The sequence below is a fragment of the Apaloderma vittatum genome, unplaced genomic scaffold (genome assembly GCF_000703405.1).
Source record: "Apaloderma vittatum isolate BGI_N311 unplaced genomic scaffold, ASM70340v1 scaffold2312, whole genome shotgun sequence".
NCBI lineage: Eukaryota > Metazoa > Chordata > Aves > Trogoniformes > Trogonidae > Apaloderma > Apaloderma vittatum.
In genome coordinates, this window is record NW_009703965.1 from 58,688 (window position 1) to 80,592 (window position 21,905).

The 21,905-nt window shown below is 45.4% G+C and overlaps 1 protein-coding gene across 1 annotated transcript in view; it reads left to right on the top strand.

Annotated features, from left to right (window-relative positions):
- The window catches only part of PAPPA (pregnancy-associated plasma protein A, pappalysin 1), a gene marked incomplete at its 5' end in the record, with an annotated part of 150,187 nt that overhangs the window by 33,574 nt on the left and 94,708 nt on the right, over positions 1-21,905 (top strand). The window contains 3 exons of the mRNA XM_009864832.1: positions 2,055-2,247; positions 8,816-8,937; positions 14,421-14,928. Coding sequence (XP_009863134.1) covers positions 2,055-2,247; positions 8,816-8,937; positions 14,421-14,928 — 823 coding nt within the window. The remainder of the gene's footprint in view (positions 1-2,054; positions 2,248-8,815; positions 8,938-14,420; positions 14,929-21,905) is intronic.

Genomic DNA, 21,905 nt, shown 5'->3' on the forward strand with positions numbered 1-21,905 from the left:
TGATATCCGGAAGATCGAGAATTGTGAGAAATTGGACTTGTAAATTATTTTTCTAAGTCCAAATAGTTGTGCTGTTCTCAAATAAAAAGATAAGTTAGTCTTTTAGATGACTCTTCGTGAAATCAACGGGAGTTCTGACTCTGTATTCCATTGGAATAATCATCCCAGCAAAGTCTCATAAATTTCTCTCATGATCACTTCATCTGAGGATCTTAAACCTTCCTTGAAAGCAAATGATGGAGTGAAATACCTTTCTCCCTCTTCTCCCTTCCCCTCCCCCAGGACACAGCCTGTGCTGATGTTTAAACAGATTGAGAATGCAGGTCATCTTTCTCCTGTGCCATTGTCTCATTGCTTTGTCCTATATTTATTTTATTGTTCCTTTATGATGGCTATTAAGGGCCTTTGTCTCCTTCTGGGCTTCCGTGAAGAATATTTATGGCTTTTACAGCATGCTCAGGGGTAGACCATCGATAATTATTGAGGAAATCCAGAGATGTCGTATTAAGGCAGCTTTTTGCATTCCCAAGGGGGTTTTTGAGCTGGTGGTGTCTGTCTGTCTGCTGTGCACGTTTGACGAGAGGAGGTTTGCTGCTTGGTGGAATTAGGAGAGACACAGGAGAACACGTGAACTGACGTGTCCTTCCTGTGGTGGGACCACACACGGGACTGTAATTTGAGCGGAATCCCAACCGAAGCTCTCCCCTTCTGCTTGCATCTCTGGGAAGATGTGGTAAGGTTTTAAATTAGCCAGCAAATTCACAACTTCTCTTTAGAACAAATTCATATTTTTTCATTCCTCTTGAGTTCCTCAGGGCACGGACTTGAAGACATCAGAGCATCCAGTAACGCTGTTACAATATTGAACTGCCAACCTAAACGCACGCAAGCGACTCTCTGAGCAACCTTCGGTGACCTGCATCTTCCCAGAAAAAAACGTTATTGCTTGACCTGTGCAAAACTGTCGTTGTTGTTTGCGTCGCAGCAGCGTGCAGAGGTCCCATCTGGGACCGAGCTTTACTGGACTGGAACTCTGCAGGCACACGTGAGGAAGCACTCGGTCTTTTCGAGAGCTTTTCATCTGATGGGAAGAGTACCAGGAAAATGGTTAAAGTGCCAGCATCAAGTTTTTCAGCCTAGTTTTTCTGGGTGACTCTGCACAAAGTGTTTATTCTTTCTGCGATCCGCACAATAGAGAAACTGTAATTTTCTTCTTCTTGTAGCTGTAAAGTTGTGTGGTGTTCAGAGGGCACTTGATGTGTTCTTGTTGCCAAATCATGTTCGGCAAAAAAAACCTGATGAGATGAGAGATGGATGTTTATGGGAAATTATCCAGCAAAACTATTTCTCCATTTTGAATGAAAAAGAAATTTGAAATACCAGAAATGTTTATGAAAAGTTCAGGAGGTGTTAGAATCGTAATGGTAATAGGGGAGATTTTTATTAAAATAATAAATGTATTTTGCTGCACCAAAAATTTAAATTTTCAATTGGTATTTCTAGGAATCTTTTTTTTCATCATTCCGAACATTTTTATTTGTTCATTAGAAAATTTAAGAACTTTAAAAAAAACCCCATGTTTTTAAAATTCGATGTTCTTTTAATTTAAGAAGCCTCTCTATTGTACACAGTTTGCATGAATCTCAGTCAGTGCTTTATCCTAACGCCTTGGCTCTTTTATCCTTTCTCAGAGATGTTCTTTTAGATGTTAAATTCTTTTAAGCCCAGGTGTCCACTGGTAGCCCCGATTCTGACCAGAAGGTGCTGCACTGAGGCTTTCTCTTTCCTTTGTCCCACCTAGGGCTGATCTCTAGGTGCTTCATGTGTATCCCAGAGGGAACATTTATTCATTTATTTTTCCCTTTTTAACTTCTGTTTCCTTTCACCTGCCTCCACAAGTGATGACTGCACTAATTTGTTCACAGACAACCCAGAGCATTATGAGTCCTGTGAGAACCCAGCCCTTGCAGGAGCTGCCATTCATCAGGTCTTAGTTGTCTCTTGCTCCCGCCTTATCTCCCAACATGGTTGATGTGTTTCTGTTTTATTTTCAGATGACGACTGCACCAACTCCTTCACGCCCAACCAAGTGGCCAGGATGCACTGCTACCTGGACCTCGTCTATCAGAGCTGGCAGCCCACGAAGAAACCAGCTCCTGTTGCAATTGCCCCCCAGATTGTGGCTCGGAGCTCCACCTCTGTCACCCTGGAGTGGTTTCCACCCATTGATGGACACTTTTTTGAAAGGTGATCACGCACTGCTCTGTACTTGGGCACTGAATTGAATGGAACAGGGAGAAGTAAGGGAAGGACCCGGGACCCCCCTGCAGGAGCGCAGCTTTATCACGTGCTGTGCTCGGTCTGGATTAAGGCTCTTTCCTAAATTGGTTCATACTGAAGAGGTTATTGATCTGTTTTCTGCTCTTCCTTTCTCAGCCCGTAGCACTCAGTTGAGGGCCATTGATTTGCTATGTAAAGGGCAAATCTTTTTCCATGTTATGGGAGGAATTCTCTATCAGCGGTTCTGGCCCTGTGATGCCTGCTGCTGTCGCTGCTCACAGATACCTGGGGGCTTCAGCTCTCCCTGCACGCCCCCCCTCCTCTTGCAGGTTTCCTTTGCAAGGACAATTAGGAAGAAATTCTTCATGGAAAGAGCCAGACTGCCTAGGGAGGGGATTGAGTTGCCATCCCTGGATGTGTTCAAGTGTCGCTTAGATGTGGTGTTGGGTGATATGGTTTAGGGGTGACCTTGTAGTGTAGGGTCAGTGGTTGGACTTGATGATCCAAGGGAAAGGAGGTGGCAGAGCCAGGGAAAGGGGCAAATGCTGCGTCCTGCCTTGAGCTACAGGTCTGAGATGAGAACTGAATAGGCCAGAGTCAAAGACTTAAAATCCTGAGTCGTCTTGCTGCACTCTGAGCAGAGCATGTGGGGCAGTGCGTTTGTGTCTGATAGACATGCAGCCGTGGGGTACCAATAATGAAAAATTAAATGAATGCGGGGCTCTGGCAGGAGTTGCACCACACTGCAGTCCGTAGCTGGAGTGACTCTACCCCCGAGCGACTGGGAGATTCACCTGAACGCTCCTGCACAGCGCTTGGATGCACCGCAGGAGCTGTGGGAGTCCTCACGGAGAACATCCCAAACGATTGACCTTCTCGCGTTACTGTTAACTCGCCTTCCCTGTTTGCATGTCTTCTCCACTTTTTGCTTTGTTATTTTATAGAGAACAAACTCCGAGTGTCCTTCAGGGCTGTAGCAGTCCGTATCGCAGGAGGCCGAATTTACAAGCCGTGTTAACGCCCAAAGAGCTGTCTCAGCACTGCTGCTTTGTTCAGGGAGAGCACCTTGAAAGCCTCCATCAGGGATGAAACTCCTTCCAGCACTGCTAGGACACCATGGCCATTTCAGTGGCCAGCTTGCACTTTATCTGAGTAGGCAGAGAGCTGTTATTTTCTGCTCAGATGAGATTTTCTGCCTTTATTGCAGATTAACATGGGCAGGGCAATCAAATCATATTGGGAGTTGATAAAGAGAGGTCTTATGCTCTGAACTGTGTTTGCTTTAATTGCAGTTTTGCAACTGAATCCTTTTATTCCCCACGTGTGAAAAGGACTATGTGAAGCTCTGAAAATTAATTCAGGGTTTTTTTAGCCCATAATCATTTTTGGGTAAATTAAGTTTCTCCAATTTAATTTAGATTTCAGAAGATACTTACTGTGTGTTAAATAAATACCATCTGCCTCTTAAAACACATTGGTGCAGAGTTAATTGTTATGTAACTAAATATGTCTTTATTACATATTTCTTATAACTCAATCAATATGTTCTTAATAACCCCTAGTTAGTTGCTTCTTAAATAACATACTGTGGATAGCCTGCTAAATCTGAAATTTCATAACAGAGTTATCATATGTTAAATAAATAGTGATTTTTCTAGACAAAAAAGTCCTTTGGGCTTTCAAATACTCTGCTCAAGTATTACTGAAGGATTTAAAGAGACAGCCTCAAATACTTGGAGTCCAATTCCTTGTTAAAATGAGACTCCCAGTGCTGACAGATACAGAAATATTGCTGTGACCATTTAAAAATGTCACCAAAATATATAAATGATCCCGTCTAAAGCGTGCCCAAATTCCTGATGTATTAATCTAAACAGGGGTGATAGTACTGTTGTAGTAACTAATGCTGAAAAGCTCGCGGGCAGAACTTGCAGTGCCGGTGTGTCCAGCCCTGCTCAGTTGGAGATCCGTGCCTGTATCAATCTGGAAAATTGGGTCACTGTGCAAGACAAGTAGGAGGTAAAATTGGCCAAGGATAATCTTATCTGTGTGTGGGAATACTGTAAATCTTTGCAGATATTTTTACACAAAGTGCACACCATGGCCCAAATTTTACTTGCCTCACTTGAATGAATAAACTCATTCACTTCAATGGGACTATTCATGTAAAAAACAGAAGACTGATATTCGGCTGCCGAGTGCCTTGGGCCTGGTTTCTAATGCACAGAGGCCCCTTCCATGCTGTTTTGTCAGAGTAAAAGGGCCTCAAAAGGGTGAATGGCTCTGGCTACATTAGCAGGTATTGTGGCCCAATATAAGTAGATCTCTAGTGCAAAACAGTTGTTAATGAAGACCTGACGTCAACACTGTCAGGGGGGTTTTTTGGGGGTTGTTTCAGCCCAGCTCTAGCCTGGCCTCACGGCGTGGACACTCGGGGCACGTGAGGTGTGGTCCTGGAGCACATCTCCGCTCTGTGTTCGGGCAGAGCTGGGTCCGGCTTCCGCGCTCCGGGACTGCTCCGAGTGCTCTAGGCGGGGAAGATGAAGAGTTTCACTTCAAAAGCTCGCTCCGGATCCAAGTTACGATGCTACTGCAGGCGCCCTCAGTGAAACTCTAGTTCCTTTTATGTCCCTTTTGTTCTCCAGAGCTGTGCATAGGCAGTGACCTCTGCTTAATGAATGTCAGGAAGGGAAAATTTAGCCTTGTGTTTAAAAACCTAACACTGGGCTGGCTGGATCTGTGGGTGAGGTCCTGGCAGGTCTTTGGTTGAAGGAAGGTGAAGCGTGGAAGAGCCTTTTCCCCGCTTAGGTGCAACATTGTCACAGGTGCCAAGGTATTAGATGCTTTTCTCTTAGAGCAATTCAAGGAATTGCAAGATTACTTACACGAATTTGGGGGCCGAGAGTAATGCTAACTCATCATTTTTGTAACCTGGGGTTGGCTATCCTGTGCCCTCACACCTTGAGAGGAGTAGCTACGTGAGCACGGAAGTGAAATCTTGTTCCTGACAGACCTTCCTTCCCTGTTCCACGTGTTCATATCTGCTGTATTACTCTAGAGAGTCGTTTACCTGCACATAAATTTGCCATCGTGTGCCTGACCCTAAACTCCAGCAGCTTGTTGAGCTTCAAAACATCTCTAATAATCAAATATGTCAAGAACCAGCATTTCTTCTTGTAGCTGCTCCACATGGGATTGGAATACTTGCCGTTCTCCATCCTCCCGTCTAAAAAAAGCCTGAAAAATGTTGCATGAGCGTTTAATAATATGTAATAATAAAATAATAATAGAGCCAAGAAAACAAGTGAAAACAAGTGAGAGAAAGAAAACTCTCATTTCCGGACTGCATCTATTAGATGCGTTCTTCTGCTGTCGCTAAGCATCCATTCACGCGCCTCCTGTTTGATATGCGTAGGCAGGATGTAAACAGTTATTGTAATAGCGCTCTGCAGCAAATTCTGCTTGGACAGAAAACTTTGAATGCATCTGCTCTTCCAAGCTTTCATTGAGGTGACTGCATTCATTTCCATGAATCTGATGCTATCTCGTTCTTAGCAAGCAAATATTTTGGTCAGCGTGGTGTCCCAGATCTAGATGGCTGGGCTTGATTTGATAGTTGTTTGCTCAAGCCTTGCTGGAAAGGTTCAGTGCCTTGGAGGGAAGAGCATCATTTCTGAATTTCTAGTAAGCAGATACAGTTTAGTCTGAAAACAGGCACTCCTTTCTGAAAGGAATGAGAGATTTTTACTGGTTTTGAGTTGCCCACTGAACTGGTGCTGGCCCTGAAGGGAACTGTCTGTTTTTCACTAGTAATCTTTGAATCCAGTTCACTGAAATACCGTGCTGCAGGAATGAATTCCTCCTGTGCTCTGAACTTCATAAGCTGGAATTTCCCCAGTACTTGGCTTATTAGAAAACAGACAAGTCTAGATTTTCCATTACCTTGCACTTTGACGAGTCATGTGCACCAGTGTATAAGGTGTCAGATGTGCTATCGACCCTAATTAATAGTGTTTTGAACCAATTTACGCTCATTTCGTCTTGATGTCGGTGGCTGCATAAGGTATAGGGATCTGGCTTAGATTTTCATAAGCCTGTAAATGCGATTCCATGATTAGTTTTGACATTCATGGCTGTTTGTATGATTTGTGTGCAAGAGTCTGCAGAGCAAAAACTTTAACCCAGGAGTCATCCCCTCTGTAACTCCTTTCAGCCAGTACAGTTACATCAGGGTTGAGTTTGGCTCCCAAACTGGAAAAGTAAAAAGAGAAAGTTTGCTCATAGCCTTTCCCACATGATGCTCCTTGTGATTTCTCTTACCTCCAAGTCCTCACTGGTAAAAGGAGATGTTTGTCCATAAGCCTACAGTTTTTTCCACCATGGCAGCCCGTGATGAAATTGTATAGCTGCTAATTTGGGTAAAAAGGAGCCCTAATTGTGGAAAGTTGGCTTTCAAAGCCCTGTCCTCATCCAGGACCAAGTGCTAATGCAGGAGTTTCCCTGTGGAGAAACTGAAAGGTTATTGTTGCAGGGACTTCTGTCCTAACCGATGGTGGATGTGTCTGAAAAAACAGCTGCACAATAGCAATTCTACATTTTGATTTCTCAGTATCTCATTCTGGATTCTTGATTTTTTTTCCATATATTATTTAGGCAAGCTGGGTTAGACACTTAAACCACTGCTAACTAGACAGGTGACAAGTGAAACAAGCTGGCAGTGTCACACCAGTGGTGCTGGTGGGTGAAGGGAGCCAGACAGAGACGTTACTCGCAACAAGGCCAGATTTGTTCATTACCAGCGATACGGCTTGTGCAGGGAAGAGGAGGGCACTTTTCCCTCCCTCTTCTTTATTCTACCCTATTGCCACATTTTATTCTTCAGACGTGTCCGGCGGGTGCCTCCCTTTCTGTGCTGTCTGCGAGCTAAGTCATTTACTGTCTCTGCGTAGGGGTGGCTGTGGGCCATGTTGAAACAGATACGAATTTTACCACCGGTTTCATTCCAAGTCCCCCCTGTTGACAATCCCTGCTTCCGCCTAATTAAGCCAACAGCAAGTTGACTTTCAAATAGATCCCTGTCAACTAACAGGAGATGCTAAGCTGCGGAGGAGCTGAGTGTGTGCCGTCCCTGCCACCAAAGGGAAAGGAGATGGCACAGCCTGGGAGACCTGCGACGGTAAATTCCCAGTGTCCTCGCTGAGGATCCAAAGTGCCTGAGGATCACTGTGCCCTTTGCAAAGCAGTGCTGAAATAAATTGTGCAATGGGAGACGGTTAAAATTTGCATAGCTGATTATAATAATCGATGACTCAATCCGTGCTTAATTGGGTAGCTTAGGGAGTACACTATGTGTTCCGCGCTGATTGTTTGCCTAAAACTTTCTTAGGTGCATTTCATCATTAGGATAATTAATTTTTTTCTTTCCTTTTGAGTGGGCAACCTTCCTTAAAGCAGAACAACAAATTCTGAATAATAAGGAACTTACTGGGATGAATAACCGCGTTCTGGGTCATGCACAGTTCCAAATTTTGCGACCCCAAGAAATGTAGGGCTGAACTGTGTGAGTTGAATCCTCGGCTGATATGTATCAGCTTAGTATTGTGAAGATAGTAGAGTTACTCCAATCTGCATCAGCTTAAACCCTGAATATATTAGCAAAAATACTTGTGAAGCAGTGCTCAGCTGGGTTTTCCTGCTCAGCCAGTTCTGCTGATAACACTTTATTGACAGTACCTGGTATTAGGTGTATTGTGTAGGTGAAGTAAGGTTGGCGTTGGGCAGCGAAGTGCCTTTCTTAATGCCGTGTCATGCCATCTGATGGTGTGGAGCCGCCAGATGTTCCAGTTCAGAAAGAGCCATGCACTGGTGCCACAGCTGCCAGATATCAAAGCTAGTTTCCCCTGGGCAGAGGACTAAGGGCATGTTCTTTGCCTTGTGTTTGTAGCCCACCCCCTTTCCAGGCTCTTAATGATCTGTGAAACACCTCCAAAAGCAGATCTTTGCATAGTTAGCAAAACCGTGCTTTGCAGAGTAGCTGTGCTTGGTGTTCTCAGAGTCTGGGACTGCACCCTCTCCTCTAATCACCAGGAAGCCCAAGGCCTTCACAGTCCTGAAGATACTACAAGTTCAAGCAATAAATCCATAGTGGGAGCAGAAATAGATCCAAAATCTCCTGAGGCCAGTTTATCTGCTCTAACCAGTAGGCAACATGTATTTTCTTTTATCAGGATCTGATCCAGTTGTAGTGCCAGGGGGGATTAAAAAAAAAAAAAAAAAAAGGAAAAGGATATAGCTGAGCGTGGTTTCACAGGTTGCTGTCGTTTTGTGTTGGGTGGTGGCCTCGCAGATGCCATCTACACAGGCTGTTAGCCCAAACCTGCAGAAGGTCAGCGTCAGAGAACACTCGTCAGTGCCTTGAGAAAAGAGGGTTAAGTGGAACTGAATTCTAAGTCTTATTGCTTTTAATATAGTTGAATAAGCAGCTCGTTCAGCTGTTACTAAGTTGGTGTGTTTTCCTGTTTTCCTGGCCTCCTAGAGAAGTGGGATCAGCATGTGAGCTGTGTGCGGAAGGAAGAGTCCTGGTGCAGCACGCCTTCAGCGCCTCCTCCCCGATGCCCTGCGATCCGTCGGGGCACTGGAGCCCACGGGAAGCAGAAGGTGAGCCACAGGCTGGGGAAAAACACGTGGCGGGGGAAAAGACAAGCCAGAGCAAAAGGAGAGCCACAAAGACACTGGGAAAATCTGGGAGAGAGTGACTGGTTATACCTGTATGTAGCATGAACAAAACCAGTGGACAGGTGAACATGCTCTTCCACGGCCTGAAATACCTGTGTTTTGGCCCCCGTGTCCTAACCCTGCCCCACGAATTACCTGAATTCCGGGAGCTGAACCTGAATTTCAGAAAGCAGCAAAGTGCCGAGAAATGCTGACCATTCATATCTGCCAGACAAATTCCTCCAGGGAGCATTTTACTCCTTTTACTCCAACTCTGAAAGCGAAGCGTCCCGTGTTATTTATTTGGGCTTGATTTCTGCTGCCGTCGGTCGTGTTGAGTAGCAGTGGGCTGCACCAGCAGGCGGGCTGCGAGGGGATTCCCCGTTGGGCAATTGCTCTGCAGCATGAACGCAGGTGACTACATTGAGATCAGTCTAGTTCAGGGTGTTTTGAAGGTCATTCTTACCGCAGCTTTTAGGGCATGTTTTTAGGAAAATAGTCTGCAGAGCGGGTTGTACAATGCCATTAGATCTTCATCTTTAACTGTCCTCCGTATGTGTCTTCCATTACGTAAGTGGATGTGGCGAATGCTGATTAAGATTATGCCAGGCAGAGGTCAGTAATCACAAATTATGGTTTGGAAAGAGCAGAATATTATTTCAGTCTGTCCGTCACAAGGTATTCCTTCAGGAGCAGCACGCTCTGGGCTGGGACTGTAAAAGCACAGGTGGGCTCAGCAAACTCAAGGGCCAGTCCCTGGATTTTGCAAACTCATTATACAAATACCTCCCTACATTAAGGACTTCTCTGTCCTGCAACTAGAGTATGTGGGAGTTGTTCTAGCAGGAAGATTGTTTGTAAGCTAATACGTTGATCTATGCAGTGCTGGCACGCAGGAGCCCTCCCTAGTCCTAAGGTCGACACGTGCAGCGAGCTGTGTGATGGGACAGAATGTGTGGGCAAGCGTCCTCTGCCCCACTTACCGTCCCCCAGAGTGGTGGCCCAACAGAGATTGTGCTTCACTCCAACACGCCCTTCCAGTTTGGACACCCCAGGGTCCAGGCTGCCGGGCACGGCGCAGAGCGCACCTGCCCCTTGGGTGGATGTTGTTCAAGAGCTCCGACCTGGGCAGCGACGCTCAGGCTATGAGCTTGACTGGGTTATCGAGTAAACAGGGTTATGAAGTTTGGATCGCATGCAGTAGTAGTGGAAGGTGGAATTTCCACTTAGCCAAGGATTACAGGACTTTGAAACCTGGTTGTGTTTGGAACAAAACCTGAAACTTTTGAAATTCCATATGAAGGAAAATTAAAAACAAAAAAAAAAGTGTTAGGGGCCAGCAAGAATGTTTTGTTTAGCTCATATAATTCCTCTCTCATGAACTTTTGTTAAATTATGACATTTGAAAATATCTCCTTTTAGTATAAATTCTAGGGCAAAAGCAACTTTTAATATCAAAATGAAAAGTGTTTCAAAGTGCAAAAGCAAAACGATTTCTTCCAAAAATGCCAAAACACTATGTTCTGATATTGTTAGAACTTTCCTCCCATTTTCTCTTCCAGAATAAAATTTTGGCCAAATAAAGCCAATTTTGCAAAATGTTTTGATTTTGGAAGAACTGCATATTCTGTCGAGACGCACAATTCTGTCAAATTTCTCCAGCGAGCTCTGATTTGAAAACTTCTAGATCTCACACGTCTTGCCAGCGGCATCATTCCTAGAGAAACTAAGCTGCTCTAAGATTTATTACTCAGCTGCATTTTGCTTTTAATTTCCTCTTCTTACAGTGTGTGCCTGCATGTTCTTAACTATGAAGGGTGCAGTCTGATCCTTATCTGCCTCATTCAATTGCTCTTGTGCTCTGGAAAGAAAATTTGGGAATCCTATCCTCGTACTACGTTAATAAGTTGCCTCTACTTCAGGGTAGAAAATACACCAAGTGTATTCATTGCTCTGTAATTTTCTGTCATCACTACCACACTCCCTGACATTCAGGATCTCTACCTATTTGCACTTGGTCTGAGTTACAAATAGCGCAGTTAGATCATCGTCTGGCTTCTCTAATTGTCTATCTGTGAATAGTCAAGCATACAAGCTTTAAATTCACTTTCTGCAAGCGTTCATGTGTGTAAATGCCCACTGCTTGAGTGTTCATGGAAAGCGAATACAAAAGAGGCGTAAGCATGGCCAAAATGAACTCATTTTATAATTTGAGATGACACTCATGGAAAACATTTTGCAGTATTCCTGCAGCTGCTTTACCAGAACCCCACGTTTCTCACGTGTCTCTGAAGCAGCTCTGAACCTGCGTGGTCTGATCTCATTGTGCCGAGGACTCGTGGTGGTGTCGTTCTGCACGGTTACCCCCGGTGGCCGACACCAGCGACGTGTCAGCTGTGCCCACTGCAAATCTGCCGCGGGGCCTGTGCCCTTCTAGTGCCCCGCTTTTGCTCGAATGTGGTGGGATCCTCCCAGGCTGAGATATTCCGCAATTCGTTCTCAGCCAGTTGTGCCCCTTGCGTGAGGGGCTGTTTGCTCCTCAGCAGCGGTTGTGGGAAGGCACTGGAGATTGGGTGGTTCTGATTTACTCTTTAACGACACTGTAGAGCAGGAAAGCTCTAACCTACCTGGATTCTCACCAGCAACGGCAACTAGATAAACAAACTGTCCAGCACCTCCACAACTCAGTCAACAGGGCTTTTTGATATATGAAAGGTGATTTTGGCTCAAACCCAAGTAAGCACCTTTACTCACTGTGCAATATATGCATATATCAGTCAGTTCCTACTGGCTGGCTCACTATTGACTAAGAGAAGTGTGAGAATATAACAGAAATTGTTGCTGCCTTAGGCTGCTCTAGTGCCCTGCCTTTCCCAGTGGCCACTATTTCACTCAAGAGCAATTTGTTCTGCATTTGCAAGTGGAATTGTCTCAGCTGGACAATCCCTTGGCCTTGACAAAGAAGTGTTCCAGGTGAGTTGTAGCTGGGACAGCAGCTGCGTCCTGAGAGGCTGCTGGTCTCAGCTGGCCCCCCTGTACAAGTGGGTCAAGTCTCTGTCCATGTGCTGGGGCAACGGAGGAGTGTTCGTTCCAGGCACTTCACTTCACTGCATGATGAAGGCTTGTGCTGACCCACCAGACCAAGGCTGTGGCCAGCATTTTGGGGGAAGCCTCCCTCCCAGCCTGCCATCCCTTCTCTCTAACCAGGAGATGGGATTTGGCTTATCCTTGCAAACCTCACGTTCACATTTTGTGTTAGGCAGGACATGATGTTGTATGAGAGGCTGTTCTATGGCCCATCTTGCTGACCATCTCATAAGCCGAAAAGGATTTTCAGAACTTGGGTGTGCAGGGGCAGAAAAACTACTATACCTTTTGATTTTATATACAAATGTTTGTATTTTTCATAGTACTTACCCATCTTTAGAAGTCAAGAGTTATATGGAATCAGGCTTCCATCTTCTTCCACAATTTAATGAAGGTTTCTTACTCAGGTCTAATTGCCCCATGATACTTGAGAGAAGATCTCTTTATCTCAGCTTCGTTGAGGTTTTTAGTCTATGGCTGACTACAGTCAAGCTCTTGTTTTGGAGTAATGATCTGCATTAAACTCCCCGGGGGCTGAGTCCAGTTCATGTAGCTCCAAGGATCACACCCTGATCTACCAAAACGTGTAGGTCTGTTCACTCATTTAAGTCTTACAGAGGCCTCGAACTGCCAGAAGGTAAGTTTGCAGGAACCCAAGTGGAGACCACATTTGAAAAGGCACCAGGCTGCGAGCCATTAATCAGCTCCATTTTCCTCTCTGTGAGATGGCAGCGATAAGATTCGCAGATCTTTTCAAAACCCTTTGAGGCACTAGTGTTAAGGAGCGCTTTCTTAGGGCCGAAGTCTGGAGCTTGCTTCAAGGCTGCGAGAAGGTCATCGCAGGGCCCAGCCGAGCAGATGTGGATGGCAGCGAGTGTTGGGAGATAACGTGAGTCGGACAGGGTACTCGCTGCTCGCAGAGATTATACACAGTACTTGCAAGCTTGCCAGCGAGGAAAAAAAGCCTTGAGCGTGTTAAATGAAAGTCTGGCTTTCTTCAAAATATATCGCTGCTGCGGTCTCTCCAGATGCTGAGGTTAGTGGCGTTCCCGCTGCTCTGTGGCATGCGGAGAGGAGAGGAGGGTTGTGGGGTACGTGGGGGCGAGTGAGGAGCGTTGGGAGTTGTGCATCAGCAGGACGAGGGTGTTGGATGGAGAGGAGGGCGCCAGCTCGAGGTACCAGGAAATCTCTGGGTTCATTTGGTATGAACAGGAGAATTGCCTGTGCTGTTTATCCTTGACAAAAGAGGCACATTTCTAACACTTCATTGGATTGCAGACAATAAGAATAACCTTCACACGTTGCCCTTTTCTCCTTAAATTAGCAGTGATGTCCTGTTTGGTCATGTTTGCCCAGTGCTTTATCTCGCTTTCTTCCTCAGTTGCAAACAGCTGTGCGCTCTTTTCTTTTCTCTGCCTTCTCCAATTCTCTCACTACCTTTCTTTATCTTTACTTTTCCCTTTCTTCTATTCTGTACTCTACCTTCTCCCTGTCCTGCTCGCTCCCTTTTCGTGTGATTATTTGGGATGGAAGAGGGAATTTATAGCTCTCACTGGATTCTGTTACCAACTGTTCCACCCATCTGACCTCTCTGGATCTTGCAGTCCATGAGTCCGTGCCAAATTGTAACGTTACCGTAGTATTTGTGAACCCAGCAAGTATTGTGGCTTTCATTAGTGTTTAGTAATACCTCCCATGTAGTTGAACATAGCCAACGGTGAGAAATGTAAAAGTACAAGTGCCTGTTGTTTCATCACAACGAGTGCAGAGAGACAGCTCAGACCTGTGCACCATGTGCCTCCAAAAAGAGGGGTCTTGCACAACGTGCTAGATTAGCTTATAAATGGCATCAGAGTTGCCCCTTAATAGCACAGTGCAACAGTTTCTTAGAATCAAGAAAAGCTCTTTTCTTGCCTTTGTTAAAGAGAAAAAGGTTGTGTTTTAGAGTGAGAGGCAAGGGAATAAGTAGGAGCACGGAGGTGAATGAAAGGCAGAGTGACGGTTTATCAGGTAAAGTACTGAGTGGAAGAGCTATAAAATATCATTGCTTGGCCCAGGGAAAGGTTCTAGAAATAGAAAATAGAGGACCTGACTCACTGGCACAGCATGTGTGGTGTGGTGTCCATTCCAACTGGGCACAAACTGGGTTTGTGACTCTCCACTGGTTAGGAGATGTGGGCGTTAACAGTCCTTCGTGCTGGCCATGCCCGTTCTGCTCAAGTGAATAATTACTTTCCTGGACAGATATGCGCTCCTGCCACCAGTTTGTCTTTCAGGACTGATGCCAATGCTCTCTAACTCCTTTTGTGCCCTGTCTTTCCGTCTTTCTTTCTTTCCAGGGCACCCTGATGTTGAGCAGCCTTGTAAGTCCAGCGTCAGAACATGGAGTCCCAACTCGGCAGTCAACCAGCACACGGTGCCCCCAGCGTGTCCCGAGCCTCAGGGCTGCTACCTGCAGCTGGAGTTTCGTTATCCGCTGACTCCAGAGTCCCTCACGGTCTGGGTGACATTTGTTTCTCCAGACTGGGACTCCAGTGGAGCGGTGAATGACATCAAGTTGCTCACCGTCAGCGGGAAGAACATTTCTCTTGGGCCGCAAAACGTCTTCTGTGACATCCCATTGACCATAAAGCTGGATGCGGGACAAGTGGGCGAGGAGGTGTACGGGATTCAGATTTACACTCTGGACGAGCATCTGGAAATTGATGCTGCCATGCTGAGCTCTGTGCCCCACAGCACGCTGTGCACAGACTGCAAACCCGTCCAGTACAAAGTGGTTCGGGACCCTCCTTTCCAGTCTGGATCTCCAGTTGTCATCGCAAACCTCAGCAGGAGATTCGTCGACACGTAAGTGCTGCTTTCCCTAGAGCCCAATAGACTTGTTCAGAGAAAACCAGTAACCTATTCTCATCCTGTTAATGGCCAGCGTCACCACTGAGCGTTAGGAATTTGAACTAGATAGACGGTTCGAGTATCGGCAAGGGAGGATGATATTGTTGTAGTTTGTCTCTGGAACCAGGAGCCTCACACTCGGATGAAATAGACTGAGATTTCATGGGTAGGTTTTGAGAAAAGTCCTGACTAGTAGTGCAGAGATGTGAAATTCAGACTTTGCTCAACCAGAAAGGATATTGCAGACTACCTGAGCGGTGATAAGCTAAATGTTTAAGATAATCAAAATGAGAACCCCTGGAGTATCATGGTCTTTGTCTCCTTAGAAATCTTTGGAAAGTTATGTTTTGATGGAGAAGGAGACAGAATGGCTTTCAGTGCTCGAGCACCAATTAACTGCAAAAGAAAGAATGCAAAAAAATACGCTGGCATTTGTTTCAGCCACTTTAATTTTCTGATTTCACAGGTCACTAAAATACATTGTTCTAACATAGTAATACACTAGTTTATTGTAGGCAAGGAATGCTTGATTGTTTAGGAAAGTCCAACTTGAAAATATTTAATGATATCAAGGAGATAGATGATCTCATAGGCAATCTACAGCAGCAAAAACCTCATCTTTGCAGAACATGGTTCCCTGGAAGTGATTCACTCATCTGTGGGAACAACATGGAGCTCTTTTGAAAAATGAACACCAGATGAAAGGAAACCTGCTGAGAAACCTGCACTGTAATTTAGAAAAGATGATCTAATTAGTACAGCTAATATCACGGAAGCATACATCATTATGGTCTTCTAAAGCATATTTAAATATAATAAAAATGATTAATTAACAATTCAGTAATCATGAGCTACCATGGCCCAGTTACACAGCTCATAAGATGCAAATTGTCCCTACGGATTTAAAAATTCAAGGTAACTACAACAGTGAATATAAAAACAAGATGCAGGACTTCACTGAGGTTACTCATGTGCTGAAAGTTAAGCATGTGCTTAAGTGCTTTCTTGGGTTGTAGCCTTGTTCCAACAATTGCTGGCACTTAACATGAGATGAATTCCGGAATACTGGAAGCACGGAAAATGGTGAATTTTCCCATGGTTTTGCTGTGAAAACATCTTTGCCTGAAACCTGGCCCACTCTCGTTGGAAAATGGGACTGGTTTGCATTGAAATAATTGCATACCTTAGCACAAGTTCCCGCAGAAACAGGTCCGGTTTTGAGTTCATAACAAAATGTGAAAATTAAAAAAAAAGAAAAAACAACCCCAAATGTATCCTATATTCTGGGTTCTAGTCAGTTGTCTTTTATTGTGATTTTGTGGGTAGCTTCTAGCTAGCTGAAGTGAAAGGGTGCTCTGATCATTAAATCAGGAACTAGGGACTGATGACATTTTCCCGTGCGTCACTGAATAAACCACAAGGGGTGCCTGTACCTGTCTGTGTGTCTCACTTATTTACATTACCAGCTAAAAATCAGACATAAAATTTCTGTTAGTCTTTCTGGGCTCTTCCTGTGGTCAGTAGACAGAAACAGGGGACGTTGGCGGCTGGCACAGTCGGACGAAGCAAACCCTCTGGTCTAGGTGGCCTCAGGTTGTCCACATCTTCCCAGGGACTACAGGGAAAGTCCTGCCCGTGAGCAGCGATGAGACACTTGAAAAGCTGAAACGAAATTTTTAGTCACTGGCTGAGGAGTCAAAGATGCAAGTTTTTAAGCACCTAGAGTTGGTTTTAGTTCGAGACTCCTGCATGTGTTTGAAATTGTGAAAAGTGAGATTTTTTTTCTCCTCATCCCCCTGGTGATGGGTGGTTACGCAGCTGTGTAGGCTGCTGCTGGGTGTCCTGGCTGCTGCTGGGGCTCACCTTGAGATGCAGCAAGCTCTCCGAAACGCTACGCGGGGTCTTGGTTGCATGGCAGAGGGAAGATGCATTTTCTGTTAGCACCTTGTGCAAAGAGTAGCCACGGTCCTTGTACTCCATGAGCAGGAAGGAGGGAAGATGCTGGGCTCTGCTTCTACATGTGTGCGTATATATACATGTGTGCGTGTATATATATACACACACATATATGTGTGTGTGTGTAGAGCTAAAGGCCGTCTCTCTCGGCCTGTCCACATCTCATTTTCTACAGCTGGAGTTCAGCGTATCTGTGCAGCCAGACTTTGCAGCCCCTTTATCTCTCGGCAAGCCCCAAGCCAGTTTACCCTTCCTTTTTTATTCTTCCTTTATGCTTTTGCATGTTTTCTGTATTGAATAAAATGACACCCCCGCACGTTCTGTGGAAGTTTATTTTTTTATTACTCTTGCCTCCTCTGGCCTTGATCTTCACTTTCTCTTTTTCTCCCCAAGAAAATATTTGCTTGCGCTGTTATCTGTGAGCAAGATCCTTTCCCCAGGTGTGGTGATGCTGAAAGAAAAAATAATTTCTCGTACCTTCTTCCTGTCAAAGAGAGGGAACTTCTTTTTAAACTGAGAGGAGAGAGTCTTTAATGGATAGCCCTTGCCTAGTCAGCACTGGGTGCTCCACAGAGGAGAGTAAATAGCCAGAATAGTGGAAACATTTTATTAAGAAATGCAAAATAATGCCAGACCTTCTGTTCTCAAGCTGAATTTTAATCTCAGCTCTTGGCTCAAGCTGAGACTGACAAACATTTCTAAGGGACAGGACCTTATCCTTGGACCTTACAGAAACAAGGCAAGATACACTCAATTCCACTGAGTATGATCAGCCAGAATTGCTCATATCTGTGATACAAAATGAGAATCAGAGCTGAGGAAGAGAGCAGAAAGCTAAATAAATCAGTGGGGAAAAAAAAGAGGTCAGGCCAGGTGCAGCACAGAACTGCTGAGTCTTCACAGTGATAAGGAAGGAGCCTCATCTGCAAGTCTCAAAGCCTCAGCTCTCAATTTAATCCAAAATTCAGACTGTGCTCGTACGTAGAGGGTTGCACTCTGGCTGTTCTCTGGAAATAATGTGCAAGGTAGTCACAATGACGAACATGGCAATTGCTTTGCCCTCGCTTTGCCCTCACTGTAGCCGTTTTACACTCACGTCGTTGCAGTTGGAAATTCTTGCTCTCGCTTTAGTTTGTAGCAACTGCTGATTTTTTTTTAAGAGCTCGGTGGGCAGTGAGTGCCTACAAGGAGATGCCCTCCTGGGGATGTCACAGGTGCAGTCAGGTGTTGGTCCCGCCAGGACAGTGTGGGGTGAGCAGCCCCTGCTCCCCGTTACGCTCTCGGTACGTGTGTTTGGGAGCGGTGAGGAGCCGGCTGTGCCGGCGAGGTCTGTGCTCTCCCCTCTGGCAACCTAAGCTGAGAGACACGGACATTAGGTTTGGAAAGTTGTCAGAATAACTGGAAAAGTTTCAGAGAACTGGAAGTTTTCCCAACTTTTCTGCCACAGGCTTTGTAGGAAACCTCCAAACGTGGTGGATGGCGATGGATCGAGTTGTCTTTGTGGTGTTAACCTGAAGGCTCTTTCAAGACAGAGGCAGTGACTGAAATAGCCTTAGAAAGAATCCCAGCATGAAGCCCTGGTGCGAGTTTTGGTTTTGCAGGGTTGAACATCACTGAGAAGCAAATATGCAGTCCTGTGGTACATTTATCTGAGCCATTCCTGTGCTGTCTAGAGCTTTAGTACCTAAGTGACACCTGGAGATACTGTATTCATATTGAAAAAGAAAGAAAAAGGACAGAGAGAGAAACCTGCATTTTTTCATATAGGGATTATGTTTTTCTCCTTTGTTTGAGCTATTTTACAGCTACATTCTATGGCTAAATTTTTTCTTTTGCTCGGAAGTAGTTGGAGGGGAGTGGTCATCATCTGTGTACAGTTGTTTAAGCAAGTGCAGCATTTTTAAGTGTTTTGTTAGAGCTGGAAGATCCATTCAGTGCAAAGCTTGTAAACTCCCATGTCGTCTACTGTGTGGTAACTCCACCCCCACGACAGCAGAGCACAGATCGCACCAGGGCTTCCTGGAGGGATTGCAGAATGACAGAAATTCCCCTCATCGAGACTGCAGGTTGTGTCATTGTTCACACGTTCTTAGCGTTTCATGTACTTCAGCAATGTACTTTATCCAAAACAATTGTTTGTTTCAAAATCTGGCAAATTGATGTGTTTGTTGTTTGTTCCTGGTGTCCGGTTGGAAGGGCATGGGATAGGTGGCTTATCAAAATGCTAGATGATGAGTAGCTGAGGGAGATGGAAGTCAGTTCTTAGCCTGAATGTGTGCAAAATTGGTGGTGAATTCCTACAAATAGGAACAGAGAGGCTAGAGAATCAGCAGTGGCTATTCATAATGAGCAATAATTGATTCCAGCCAATTATTGGTGTGCCTTTTAGGCCCTGAACTTAACAGGAAGACTGCGTTTACGTGACACAGGCTGAGCTGAACAGAGGACTGGAAAAATACGAACATCACACTGATGATATGTAAAACTAAGTCCCTGCTGAATGCAACACTAAAATTTCATGGCAACATCTGTCCTTATTATGGCATTCCTTCCTTCATCTTGAAGATCTATTTCTCTATTTTCTGAAGGTCTACCAGCCAGAGGAATGTATGATCTAAAGCAGCTGAAATGAATTGCCAGATCCATCTGTCATGAAGATAATTAATACCATATTTCCACCCAAACAAGATACAGATCACTGGGTGGATGTTCTCCCGACACCAAAAGCTGAAGCCCATATTATCACCATCTTCTTGCTCACCCCTCCTCTACAGTTACCATGCCAAACCTCTCTTGCTATGCCAGGAAATACTGGGGAGTATCTAAGATAGGGCTGAAATGTTAAGAAAGCACTTTACATGCCCAGATTTATCAGCAAGAGCTGCTGCGTTGTCCGTGCGATATCAGCGTGCTACACATCTGGATTCCCAACAGGCTTTGGAGCTGTACGTGGTATTCCAGATGTCCTTGTGCACGAATACCCTAGAAATGCCTTGCCTTGATGTGTGCAAGGACCTTGTACACTTGCGCTTGTGGATACGTCCCACACATGGTTCAGACTTACCTTGCAATGGAATAAATACAACCAACTGCTCCTTCTCCACTCACAGTGAAGAGCTCTCAGCGTATGCTGAATTTCTTGATCCTACATGCATACTATTGTCTTACACCAACATATGCACAATTTTGAGACATCGAGTCCTGTGAAGTAGTCATTTCTACATTGCGATTCCATCCTCTGCATTGGCTGAGCCTATTTACGAATTCTGTCTTGTCTGCAGGTATTTGTATTTTGGGGTTTGGATCTCTATTTGCAGGAAAAGTTTGTTAGTTAACCTCAGAGTGATAACAGAAAGACAAATTTCCATTTCCATTCAAAATTCTTCTTCTAACCCAACCTATTACAGCTACTGGAAGTAAGTGCAAAATAGTGTCATCTCTTGTTGAGTCCCCAAGCGTTTGATGCCTGCTCTCATGCCTGGCAGCACTGGGGACCTGGCATCATTAAAATTATTTGTCCTCTAGGCTGCATCTAGGAAGTTTCTTTCTCATAATTACATAATTCTCTGTACTATTTCTCTCTAGTAATACATTTTAAAGATTCCTGTCTGTATCCGTATGAGAACTTACAGCTCATCTCCAGTACAAAAATTTACCAAGCTTCAATGTGAACAGATTTACTCTTATTCATGCTCTCTTGCTCATTCCTAAGAGTTCCCCTATCATTAGTTTGCAATGCCAGATGGACAAAGCTATCTTGAGCTTTCCCAAGAAGCAAACACCTTTCTGTCCCCCCATGGTTCTCTTACCCTTATGATTTCCCATTTCGGTTGCAGTACTAGCACTGCGAGTTCTTGCCTAGCTCTTCTTCCAGAGTCCTTGCATTAAGAAGTAAAGGTTTTAGTTGTTCCTCTCTGACTCTAGTTTCCCACTTGGCTTAGTCGCCGTGCTGTGACTGTTCAAAAGCCTCTGTGGGTGAGTGAAGAGCTTGGAGCATATCGGAGCTGCGGGGGACCAGTTTTGGCAAAGTGGTGCAGGTCACTGCTCAGCTGGCGCAGGACGGTGCAACCGTCCCAGAGCTCTTCCAGCAAACGTCGTCCGTCTCCGAGGCCGCGTCTGGCCGTGGCTGCGTTGTCACCTCCCTCCTCACGCAGCCGGTATCCGTTGCCTTGTTTCTGCTTAACCTGGAAATTGCCCGTGATGAAGGGATGATGGTCTGTCCCAGGCCTTCCCTTCCAACAGCGGGAACCTGGCCCCGAACAGAGATAAGTGCTGGCAGAAAGGAGAGTCCTCCACCCGACAGCATCTTCACCACCAACTTCTTTCCTTTCCCGAGCGGCATGTCCTCACCTCTGGCTTGCATGGCGGCGGGGAGCTGGGGCTGGGGCAGCAGGGGTGACTGATTCTGCTCCCTGTGCCAGACAGGAGCGGGTACTCCTGCTCTACAGCGACAGCTCGGTAAGCCAGGGAGAGGAAACTACTTCTTCTCCATCTACTCTTCCTGCATCTTTCCTTCACATACGCTGGGCTGCTAAATACCGAGGTAGTGCTTGTTATTATTTATAGCCGCCAGTAGCGTGCTGGGCATTTTACAGAAGAAATATGCCAGGTGCCCTCTTTCGAAGAGCTCGCAGTGCCATGTTGGTGGCTCGCAGTGCCGCTGCTCTCGGGGACTATACGTCTGATGTGACTTGACAGCTGGAAGCCACATTCTGATGGCTTTCCTTCTTTCTTGCTTTCTTCATTTAAGGTGCCAGGCTCTCTGCGAAAAAATAAAACCTGTTTCCCGACCCCACACATGGAACAGACAGAGCAATTTTTTCCCTCACCACCCTCTGCCAAATTGCCTTAACCCTGCCCGGGAGAAGAGGAGGAACAACGTGACGGTCTGTGCCCGTTCAGGAGGCAGCTTTTCTGCTCAGCCTGCGCAAAGATGGCATTTGGTGCCAGCTGTAGTGATAGATTTGTGATTCTTC